This window comes from Grammomys surdaster, unplaced genomic scaffold (assembly GCF_004785775.1).
Source record: "Grammomys surdaster isolate TR1022 unplaced genomic scaffold, NIH_TR_1.0 125156, whole genome shotgun sequence".
NCBI lineage: Eukaryota > Metazoa > Chordata > Mammalia > Rodentia > Muridae > Grammomys > Grammomys surdaster.
Window position 1 is genome coordinate 121,569 of NW_021620050.1, and position 12,371 is coordinate 133,939.

General features: G+C 46.9%; 1 protein-coding gene across 1 annotated transcript; it reads right to left on the reverse strand.

Moving 5' to 3' along the window:
• Window positions 1–5,508: 5,508 nt before the first annotated feature.
• On the reverse strand, window positions 5,509–11,063 carry Znf697 (zinc finger protein 697). Its single transcript, XM_028785199.1, has 2 exons — window positions 10,817–11,063; window positions 5,509–8,415 (listed from the first exon to the last, which is right to left on the reverse strand). Exons 1-2 carry the CDS (start codon window positions 11,061–11,063, stop codon window positions 6,959–6,961), a joined length of 1,704 nt encoding a protein of 567 aa, XP_028641032.1. The 3' UTR covers window positions 5,509–6,958.
• Window positions 11,064–12,371: the final 1,308 nt, after the last annotated feature.

The following is a 12,371-nucleotide window of genomic DNA, read 5'->3' on the forward strand; positions in this document are numbered from 1 at the left end:
GGGGAACAAAAACTTGATAAAGTTTTGAAATAGAGTAATGCCTATGGTATTGCTAATCTATTTTAGAAATAAGGTAAGTCTGTCTTTAAAAAGTGACAAATTTTATATACTCTTGAACTCAGGGACATCTTCAGGGAAGTAGGAGTCAGTCCCTCTGGAGTGGAGTACTGTACACAATATTGACAAACTCTGGAGAACTTGAGGGAAGGTTCTTCCCCCTTCTCGCCCCAGTCTCTTCCAGTCAGTGTCTTTCTATGTGGTCCTGGCTGCCCCAGAACTCACTATGTAGATCAGGCTGGCCTTGAGCTCACAATGATCCATCAGCCTCTGCCTCCAAAGTGCTGGGGTTAAAGATTTACACCACCAGCCTGAAAGTTCTTCATGTTTCAACTGCCAAGAGCTCACGTAAATATAACGGGCCTAGAATAGAGGCAGTTTTCTGAGGCCTGAAGAGTGGAGGAAAAGGGGTTAAAAGCTGAATACAAAGACAATGCTCACTGTCCCAAAAGGCAGGGGACTCTGAGTCACTGTCCCCAAAGGCTGGGGACTCTAGGTTGCTGTAGACTGTCATGGAACTGCTCTGCAGCCTTGAAGCCCCCTCTCAGGAACAAGCATTGTGTCTCCTCCTCTGTTACTACAAGGACCTGCACCAGTGAACTCAGCCCAACCAGCATGGTTGCTGGGGCCTGCAGGAGAAACCTGAGGGCCTCTGGATTGTAGACATTCTGTCATGGATGCTGGCCATGAACTCAGAAGAATTCTTGGAAGTCTCTAAAGTCCTTGCTCCTTCCTGGCCAGAGTCTGGACATCACTGTGTAATTATTAAGAGAACACTCTCATGGACACAGGGTCAATGTGCAGGGTCCTGTGCTTGGCTTAAAAGTCTATACAGGACTCCAGACTTAACATTACATATAGTGGCTGATGTGTGCCACCAATGCTGTCTGTGATCATCGTTTTCAGCCTGATGCATTGGGCTCCTTCAAGTCCATATTTTTCAGTATGGACACTGAAAACTTTGAAGTGAAAGAACTGGCCTATGCCTACCCAAGTCATGAACACCAGAGTTGGGCTGGACCCCAATTTCTCTACCCTAAGCCAGAAGCTGAGGAATTTCTTTACATTATCTGGCCCCATCTTTCTTTTCTTTTTCTTTTTCTTTTTTTTTTCCAACATTAGAACGTGCTCCAGACATACCAGCCCTCCACCAGAACTGCTGCTGTCTGACCTTGTCCCATGTCTCCATGCAACTGCCCCTATGTCATCCCCTCTGCTTGGGCTCCCTTTTCCCCCAGAAAGTCTTCAGGCCCCAAGTAGGGATGAAGCTTCCCTCTGCAGTGCACCTCTCACTGGACAATGTGGTTACTCACTAACTTGCCTGTCAACTTCCTGGTCTGTGGGTTCTGGGAGGGTACCACTGCACTGGTAACGTATACATACAAAGGTATTTTTTTAAATCTATCCCAGAATAAGGTTGTAGGATAGGAAAGAAAACCAAGGGACACTGAACTGGAATGACCAGCATGCTGGGAAGTGCTTCAGAATCTGTCTGGTGGGACTCTCCACAGCGAACTCTGATCCCACCTAGAAAGCTGACTTTGCCAGCCCTCAGCTAATTCCTGAACACCTCCAAGGCACTCTGTGACCAAAAGATGGTTTACACAGTCTGCCTCTTCAAAACTTCTGTAGCTCAGGGTTTCTGGCAGCAGTCTGTAGATTGGTGTGCTGCATGAAGGTGATGGGATGTGAGAATATAGTTTCCCACTTCTTCCCCAGCCTCATTGATATACCTATATGTAAAGGGCCATCATACTCCTCCACAGACTATGAAGGGCCTGAAGCAAGGAGGAGCTGATGAGAGCCACTCCACCGTCAGATATGCAGCCTCCTCAGTGGCAGCACTGACCAGGTCAGCGGGGCCTCCTATCATTCCAACATTGAGTTCTGGAGTTTTCCAGGTGAGGCTGAAGCCTTGATAGTCACTAAAGGGGAAAGCCAATAATGGTGGTGTCTGCTTGTCAAACAGATTCTTAGCAATGTCAAATAAGTCTTGCTCAAGATACCTGCTACTTGCTGGAAAAAAAAAAACTGCTCACCCCAATAAACTGATATCCAGATTTAGATAATGAAATCACAAAAATCTCTCCATGGTTAAAAGCATGCCTAGCCTCAACTCATCAAACTTGAAGATCCCATAGTGTGTAGACAAAGTAGGTCTAGATTATGTAGAGGCTGCCCCATCAGCACTGGGCAACTCCTACCTGATCCCAGGAAACAATACATCAATTTCCTGGGTTTGTTTTTCAGTCTCCAAACTGTTATTGAGGCTGGCCTCAAATTCATTATCTTCTCGTACTAGTCTCCTGAGTGCTGGGATTACAAGTATATGCCACCATACCTAGCTGGTATTGCTGCCCTCCACTGAGAGGCTCAGTTGGCACAGTGCTAGCTTAGCCTATGTGAAGCCCTGGGCTTGGTCAGCAGCACAGTTTAAAACCTGTGGTGATAGTACTATCACTGTGTGAAAATACAATTTCTCTAATCCCAGCACTCGAGAGTGAGAGGCCAGAAGGATTAGAAGTTCAAGGTCATTCAAAGTCATTCAGGGTCACCCTTTACTAGGATTACTTATGCTAAAGCTCTGGGTTTGATTTCCTTTTCTTGAGATGCTTGTGGGACCAGCAGCTGCTCTGGTTAACACTCCAAGATGAGTCCAGCTTTGCTTCCTCTTTGCCTTTCCATGGCACTGCTGAGTAGGGAAAGACCCCTGGGTTGTCCAAACAAGGTGACTGTGAATGTAAAAAGATAAGGTGATAAATTATCATAATTCCATTTCTGCCTTGAAGATCTCTACCCCAGGAACATAGTTGGTGATTTCATGTGGCTAGGACCGGACCAGCTAGGACATTTCAGCAAAAGTTTAGTCTAGCTAGTGAGTTCCCTTGGGTGTTATCAGCCATCATTAATAAACATTCTTGTAAACTGAAGCAAAGGAAACTTTGTTATGGGATTTAGGGGTACATATTATAGTCTCTTCCCCTCTCAGTAACTAAGTTTTCCTGAACCTTTCACCAAACCGGTCACCACCATTCCCACACTGATAAGAGTGAAGATGATTCTTTGGGGATGAAGGCCAGTGTTGAACACAAAAACATTGCCAGTAGTCCAAAGGCACTTTAGCCTCACTGTACTTCGTGGAGTCACTGCTAAGAATGTGCAAACTATTTAAAACTCAGCCACGAACCAGTCCCAGGGTGATCTGGGATCTACCTAATGTTCTAATGCATTAGTCAGCAACTTCAGTGGATGCAAGTATGCAGAAGGCCTTGGGAGAGCAGATCATGAGTGAGTGCCAGACATCCAATACTGGTGGGTTTTGAATTTGCCTTAATCTAATTGAAAGCATGCCCTGGGCTCTCCCAATTGGAAAAAGAGTGTGCCTTGTTTTTTTTTTTTTTTTTTTCAGGGGCCCACAGTTGAGAGGCTTTGGAGATTTTAAGAAGCTGGAAATTTTCAAAATGTTTGCATTTCTTAAAGTCTTTAAAATTCTACAGTTTTATATTGTGACATTAACACATTCTTGGAAACAAACAAGGAGGAAAACACTGTTTTAAATGCATTCGTGTGCAAGAAATCAATTGTGCTGGTTAGGTTCTATTTGACACAAGGTAGACAGCTTTCCCAGACACTCTGGAAAAGGGAACTTTGAGAAAATGCCTGTAGAAGATTGGCCAGTGGGCAAGTCTGTGAGGCATCTTTTTGATTAATGATTGATGAGGAAAAGGCCAGCTCACTGTGTTTGGTAGGGATTTAATGACAAATAGCCCATATTGGTTGCTGAACACCAGGATGCTGTCCAAGGTACCATCATTAAATAAAACAACCTGGAAACAGGGCAGTTCTCATATACACAAGCATACTCACAGAATCAGGAACTCTCTGGATCATTAAATTACTTACTACTTTAACAGATGTAAACCAGCACTAAAATGGAAAGTGTGCACAAACCTCAGACACAAGTTCAGATTGTCTATGAACATCGGTCTTTTTATAATTTTTTTTTTACTTTTCACATATATGTACAATCTCTAAACTGTAAAAGAGACCACATAGCTCAAAGGGTTAACTGCCCACCTTCTCCTTCTGCCCCAGAACATAAACTTCTTCAAGTTTTGCTTATTAAAGACAGCTAAAGAAGCTGGCTTTTAACCAAATTCCCCAGGAAATAAATAGTACAAATGCCTCCAACTCAGTAACAAGTTGGATCATGGAATCTAACATTTCAAGCATGAACCACAGTCACAAGAGTATCCTGAAGAAACGCTATTCTTCTAAGACGGAAGACAAGAAATAAACACCTGGGCGCATGGAATTTCATGTAATTCAGGCATGTTCCCTGAAGAAGAGAAATAGAATCACATTTTAAATACACTGTTCGAGCACGCATTGGTGGCTGGACAGTTTCTTCTGCTGAGGGGTTTGGCTCAGACAAGGAATAACACAGTAGCTGATTCTCTTATCCACAGCAATAGAATGAACAAGAGAGAGAAGTCCACGGGTTTCTATTGTCATTACTTCACGTTATCAAACCCACTGTCTAAAGCTGCTGTCCTGAATCACATTTGATAATGGCTATGCTGTGTGTAATAATGGCAGCAAAAGGGCAAAACAAGACAAAAAGCCCATAAAGTGGCTAAAAATATATGAAGAATCAAAAGTCGGATTAGATTTCATTGGCACACACTTGAGAGAACTTAAAACAGGAAAGAGGTAGATGTGAGGGGAAAAAAAACCTGGTTGTGATGGGGCTGCCTGTAATCCCAGCACTCCAGAGGCAGGTGGAGCTCTGTGAGTTCAAGGACAGCCTGGTCTACATATTGAGTTCCAGGACAGCCAGAGCTATATAAAGAAACCTGAGAGAGAGAGAGAGAGAGAGAGAGAGAGAGAGAATATGAATATATGAGAATATGAATATTAAGATTGCCCACAAATTGGCTGTGTTGTTTTAGTGGGTCGCATACACTGGGCATCCAGACAGCAAGAGTCAGAATAAATAAGGGGCACAGACTTTGCATGTGTAAGTCTCGCTAAAGAAAACCGGAAGAGAATTAGTGTTCTTCAAAACTATCCCTAGTGTGAGCATCTATCTTCATCTGTGAACAACAGTAAACAGATTAAGTGGACAAGATCAGCAGGTAATATACAAAAGCCCAGATGTTCTCCAGATTTTTCTTTTAGTGTTCTTAGAATGAAAACAAAAAACAAAAAAACAAAAATGCTTCCCTAGAGTCCCCAGAGAAGTCATTACTAAAATACAAATAATCAAGTATAAATTGCTAACATTCACAGAAACTTGGCCAAAATTGTAAAAACAATTGTATAGTTTCTCCACCCCACCTTCAACTGTGTCCAACAGTTCACGATTCCCATGAACAATCTAGGGTAATAAACGTTAGTGAAGAAAACTTTACTGTCTGCCACAACGCTGACTTCTAAAGGTTAGTCCAGGGGAGGGGTTTTCAGGGTAGGTAACCAAAATCTATACAAGTCATTTGACTACAGCTCCCTACTAGAAATAGAAGACAGTGAGAACACTGGAATCAGGTGACAAAGGCCAGCTTTGTCAATAAGGACATCTTTGGTCCTTCTAGGCTTTAATTTTTCCATCAAGTGTAAGAATGCTCAGTCTTCTTGCTTTATTATATAAATCAGAGCACGTAAGTCATCTTAGGAACTGAGCTTGAGAACACAAAAGGTCAGGCTCGGCCATTCACGGTTCTCGGCCTTTCTTTGAAAGGCTTGCCACACTCCTACCCTAGACTTTTCCCAAATCACAGTTTGCAATACTGATTTATCTCACAAGCATGTGAGAAACACTAACAGTCATTAAAAAGCATAAAGCACTCTGTTAAGTACAAAAGTGCTATTTTGGCATCTTGTATAACTAGAAAACATTCACTGTTTGTGCTATTTGGCAATTTTGCGTTTCCACCTCTCCCTGACTGTGCCCTCCACGTGTACATCCGTGTCTCTTATCAAAGGGGGGGTAGGGGGGGCAGGGGATGGACAGGACAGAAACTCCTGTTTGAGTCAAATCTCATTAATTTGTGCATAAGTTGGGGTTCCTGGGGTCAGGGCACACACACGCAAATCAAGGCACCCCATCCTGTGAACTCAGGCCAACAAAACTTGAGCTAGCTGGTTGACTTTTGTGAACAGGTTTCTGAGGCAACTGTTGACAGTCTACCTTTCTTTTGAAACCTACCCTCCAAGTTGAACTGAGACCTGGCAGGCAGGTCCTGACTTACTAGCGGTTGGGGTGCCGTTCCTAGGTACCCCTGACCATGAAGCTTGAATAGTTTCAAGAATTAGCGAAGAAACAGGTGCAGGGCTTCCTAAGATCTGAGAATCAATTTATGTGAATTTCTAAACTCAAAGTTTGCCCTTTGAAGTAAGTGTGCAGTTTTTCTGTTCAATTTCCCCTGGAAGTCTCAAAATAGCAGCTGGGGCCCATAGAAAGGGAAGTGGATACTAAATAACCTCTTCTATACGGATGAGAAGGGTCGTACTAGAGCTGATGTGAGAGGTGTCAGGGCAAACACAGGCTTACCCTACCATAGCCAAACATAGGCTTACGCTACCCATCCTGGTTCTCACAAACGCGGCAGCCCAACCCTCTCTACATAGCCCCAAACACCTTTCCTCGGGTTCCTTCAAACGTCTGCTCATCCAAGGTCCACACTCTTTGCAGGGTGTATTTAAGTAAACTACCAAGTCAAGCACATCTTCTAAGAGTTACTTCGATAGTGGAGGTAGGCACCTCGAAATAACAACTCATTAACCGTCCCCTGGGGGGGGGGGTGCCAAACACAAAAAGGCTTCCTCAGACACTCTCAGGCTGTCCCTCCTGCCCCTTCCCCCAACATCTACAGATCAGTAGCCAGATCGGATCCCCGCCCTAGCACAAGTGCAACTTCTGGTGCTGCGCAAGGTGCGTCTTGTAGCGGAAGCCCTTGCCGCAGCCCGCGCACTTGTGAGGCTTGTTGCCGGTGTGGATGCGCCGGTGGCGGATGAGGTGGGAGCTCTGGATGAAGCTCTTGCCGCACTCGAAGCATGTGTAGGGCTTCTCGCCGGTGTGCGTGCGCTGGTGCTGCGTGAGCGTGGAGAAGTCGCTGAAGCGCTTCTCGCACTGGCTGCAGCCGAAGGGCTTCTCGCCGGTGTGCACGCGCAGGTGGTTGACGAGGTGCGAGTTGCGGCCGAAGCCCTTGCCGCACTCGCGGCACACGTAGGGCCGCTCGCCCGAGTGCGTGCGCTTGTGCGTGAAGAGGTGCGAGCTCACGCTGAAGGTCTCGCCGCACTCGGAGCACATGTAAGGCTTCTCGCCCGTGTGCACGCGCTGGTGCTTCACCAGGTCCGAGCGCCAGCTGAAGCGCTTGCCGCACTCGCCGCAGCCATGCGGCTTCTCGCCGGTGTGGATGCGCTGGTGGTTGGCCAGATGCGAGCGGCGCACGAAACCCTTGCCGCACTCCCCGCACGCGAAGGGCCGCAGCGCCGCCGCCGCCGCCGCGGAGCCCGCGCCGCCCGCCGCCGCGTGCGCACGCCGGTGGCTGAGCAAGTGCGAGCTGAGGCTGAAGGCTTCGCCGCACTCCGGGCACGGGTAGGGCTTCTCGCCCGTGTGCAGGCGCCGGTGCTTGAGCAGGTCGGCGCGCCAGCTGAAGCTCTTGCCGCAGTCGGCGCACAAGTTGGGCCGCTCGCCCGTGTGCAGCCGCAGGTGGTTAGTCAGGTAGGTGTTGCGGCTGAAGCCTTTGCCGCACTCCCCGCAGCGGAAGGGCTTCTCGCGAGGGGGCCGGGCCAGCGTGGGCCCCGCCCCGAAGCCGCCGGTCACGCCCATGCCCACGCCCATCATCCCCACCACCTCTCCGCACTCTCCAGCCAAACCGAAGGGCTCCAGGCTGGCCACGGCCGCGGCCTCCGCCAGGCGGTGAATGCGCTGGTGCTGCAGGAATGCGGCGCCCGGGCTAAAGCTCTCCCCGCAGTCCGGACAGATGGTAGGCGCGTCCATGATGCTGGCCATCAAGCTGTCGAGTTCCCCGAGGTCCACGGCCATGGGGTGATGGAGCCGGTGGAAATGGCGACGAGCAGGCTTGTCACCCCGGTGTCGACCGCCCAGGGAGAGGTGACGCCTCCAGGGAAGCATTGGAGTAGGCAATGGCTCTTCCTCGGCTATCAAGTGGTTCTCCCCAGCGCTTTCCTCCTCTTCGTCTTCCTCCTCCTCCTCGTCCTCCTCTCCTCGGGGACTCCGGGATATGCTGTCAGATTCTGACAGTCCTGGGAACAGCGCCATGTCAGCCACACCAGGCTGGTCGTCCTCTTCCTCACGGAGGATAGCCCCTTCTTCCTCACTCAGCAGCCCCTCTGCAACAGACAAGTTGGCAATGGGGTCATCTAGACCTGACGTGCGAAGGTAACGCTAGGGGAACAGCCCTACAAGGAGTGTGAGCCAAAGCAGTGACGCCCCTCCCCCAGCCTCCTTACCCCTACCTTTTACTCCAGCCTCTTCCCCACCAGTTTCCTCCCAATAAGACTAAAGGAGGGTGCACTCTGCCCCACTGACACTCTTAGACCCCACCAACTAGACACCCCAGGCTCTGCTCAGCTGAATCGCCTGAAGCCTGCAAATGGCAAGATCTGTACCAGATAGGAATATGTCTCCAGAAGGAAAGGGGAGAGGGATATTTTTTTTCCTTAACCATACTTTCTAAAGCTAGAGCCTCAAAACACAAGTCACGTTAGTCAGGGAAAGTAAGAGACCAGTAGGACTCATCAGGTCTAAAACAAAACAAAAAAAAAAGAAAGAAAGAAAAAGAAAAAAAAGAAAACCATTTGCTCAGTCTGGGAACAATTTGAGAGCATGCCCACCCAACCTTTGACATTGCAACACTGAGTTGTCATCTACAAAGTGTGTGCTCAAGAAGCAGTCAAGTCTTATGAAAAAAAAAAAATCAGGAGCGCTCCTCTCTAGAGCAGTGGCTCTCAACCTTCCTGACGCTGCTACTCTTTAATACAATTCCTCATGCTGTGGTGACCTCCAACCATAAAAATTATTTCTCTTGCTATTTCATAACTGTAATTTTGCTACTGTTATGAATTGTAATGTAAATATCTGTGTTTTTCAAGGATCTCAGGCAACCCCTGTGAAAGGGTTGTTAGACACCCCAAAGGGATCTGGACCCACAGGTCGAGACCCACTGAGCTACACTGACGTACATGCATTATGATCTAATTCTGATACCCAGAACCTACTGAATGGACACCTCTCTTCTTTTCTCCACCTTTTGTTCAGTGGGGGTGGGGGTGGGAGAGGTCACAAGGGTAGGGAAACAAACTAGGAAGTGACTGTGATGGATCCATGATGTGACATTCCAAAATAATCAATAAAAATATTCTGTTGGGTTAAAAAGCCAAGTGGTGTAGCTAGTGTTTTTAATTCTTGGGGAGGCAGAGACAGCCTGGGGCTTGCTGGCCAGCCAACCTAGCCTACCTCAGTGAGCTCTAGGCCAAAGAGACCCTATCTCAGAATTCAAGTTAGATGGCTCCTAAGGAATAATGGCAAAGGACGAGCTTTGACACACAAAACAACCCACACATGCACACATGCACACACAGACACACAACCTCAGGTTTTAATTACATTTACAATGTTGGGTTGGAGCATTCACTGCTGTCCTCAGTAGCAGGTTGCACGTACCTATGAGCAAACTGAACTCAGCATTGGTGAAGGACGGATGAGTAAGGGATGACAAGCAGCCCAGAACCAGTAAGAGCAAGTTAACTGGTAGAAGATATAGACCTGTCAGTCTATGGTTGCTTCCTCCTCAAGCAGAGGGCTTGTGTGTACTGTGGAGGAGAGGAACAGGGAGTCTGGGACTCTGTCATAGAGAAAGGAATGTAAACACACAGTCCTGGCCAGACAGTATTTCAGCTCTTTTCTGTCCCTGCTGTATTTCCTGAACAGGACAAAGCAACTAGTGTCCAAGGACAGAAACAAGGAAGTAGCTAGAGACCCAGCATTTGCTTTCAGGTCAGAAATAGCAAGGGTGGTAACCAGGAAACTTGGGCACGTGGGTAATCAGCCTCACGAACACAGGTAGGTCACTTAACCACCAAATTTGCATATCTAGAGAAAAAAATGATGATTTAACTAAAAATATCAATGTACTTCATCCAGCACTGTGCTAAGTCACTCTTTGAATCATATATGTATGTATATATATATAAATATATATATATTCATCTATTATGTATGAACGTGACTTTGTGTGTACCAAGTGCATGCAGGTACCTGCAGAGATGAGGACACTGGATCCCATGGAACTGATTCCAGGTAGTTATAAACAGAATGATATGGGTGCTTAGAACGAACTCGGGTCTTCTGCAAGAGTAGTAAGCACTCTTAACCACTCTCTAGGCTCCTAAGTCACTGTTTAAATCCGACGCACCATGTTATTCCCCCAACATCTGTGAGATAGGCCCCAGTATTGCCTGTGCTTTCACTGTAGTGTTTTTACGAGTGACCATCTGTAGCAAGGAGCAGCACCCATACTTACCAGTGTGGCCTCAGTGCTGGATGGTATGAAAGGAATGGATACTCACGGCACCAACATTAGGAGAGCCAAGTCAGTTGAGAATCCTGCTCGATGGCCTCTAGAGAGCCCACCTCTAGGTCCCCAGGACGCTGGCCCTGGTTGTATGCCAGTAGAATCCAATGTAAATAAATGTGAGTCCTGCAACCTCAGAGGATACTCAGTCTTCTCACCTGAACAGACAGTGGACACTACGTCCCTCTCTTGTGAGTTCCCTCTTAGGTCATCGCCCGGTGGGTTGGAGTCCACCTCTTGCTCCAGGTGGCCCCTCTCTTCTGTGCCCTGTGGATTAGAGCCCACTCCTCTTTCTTCTGGGTCCCCTTCTCTGTCCTGGTCCTCAGAGTTCTCAAAGTCCGAACCCATGCCTCTGTCTTCAGAAGTCTGGTCTTCACACACACCCTGATTATCTTCCTGTTCCATCCAGCAAGAGAAGGGCAACGGAGGTAAGCAAGAGTCCCTGCTCAGACAAAACACAGAGAAGGAAAGGTTCTGTCAACCTGGATTCAAGTTTTTACTACATGTGGTCTTGATTTCTCCATCCAATAAAACACAGAGTGGCAAGTGCCAACAGCAAGTCAACTCACTCTCTACCACATGCACACCGTGCATAAACGACTGTGTAAATAGGGCACTTGGGTAGGGGAGGAACAATGGCCACATGCCAACACTCATGGGACCAAAAGTAAATCAGTTCAGTCTATGAAGTAAATTTCTGAGTGTGCATTTATGACTTAACATTGACATAAACATTGGTTTTGTTTGTTTGTTTCATTTTTACTTTAATCCACAGTGCAGGGGGATTGAACCTAGGAAGGAAAGCACTCTACCACTGAGTTAATCTCCGGCTACTTAGTTATTATTTTGGAACAAGGTCTTGCTAAGTTACCCAAGATGGCCTTGAACTCATTCTGTAGTCCAGATAGATCTTGAACTTTCTGTCTTCTGCATCTGTCTCCTGAGTGGCTGGGATTCTACGACAATGACATTTTCCTTTCAACTGTTTAAAAACCTTTCATGTTTATTTACCTTCCTGACTCTGTGCTTGCCACTGACACGTTTAGCACACGTGGAACCGCACAGGCCATGTCCACCTGGCCACACGTGTCCACATGACCACACACTGAATGTGGGGTTTGATGTTTTCAACCTCCTTGGTACAAAACATGAGCAATTCTCTTGCCAGTGACTTGGGAGTTGAAAAGGCTATCATGGCATGTTAAACCCTAAGCCACTCTGGATACCTCTAAACACTGTCCCCAGAAGAGGAAAAACCACTTCTATGGCTGAAAACAAAAACAAAAAACAGAAAAAACCAACTTAAGGCAAAGAAAGAAAGAAGGAAGGAAGGAAGGAAGGAAGGAAGGAAGGAAGGAAGGAAGGAAGGAAGGAAGGAAGGAAGGAAGGAAGAAAGGAGAGAGAGAAAGAGAAAGGCCCTAATAACAATTCTCTCTAGTCCATGAAACTTCTAGTGTAAACAGGAAGCCAGTTTTGCTATCCTTTGTTTCCTCCATTTTGGAAAGCCTGCCCTCCGTAAGCTTGAAACATTCTTACAAGCATTTAGCTAATTAGCAGAGGCCCTTTATGGAGCTGGAGGGAAAGTACACTCTGTACATGAGAATAACAAACATCAATATAGTAGCTTCTTATCTAAGACTACTGTCTTCCAAGGCATACTCAGCCTCACTTTGAGGCAAGGTTCTGCTGTATCTTTAGAAGAAAGCCAAGACG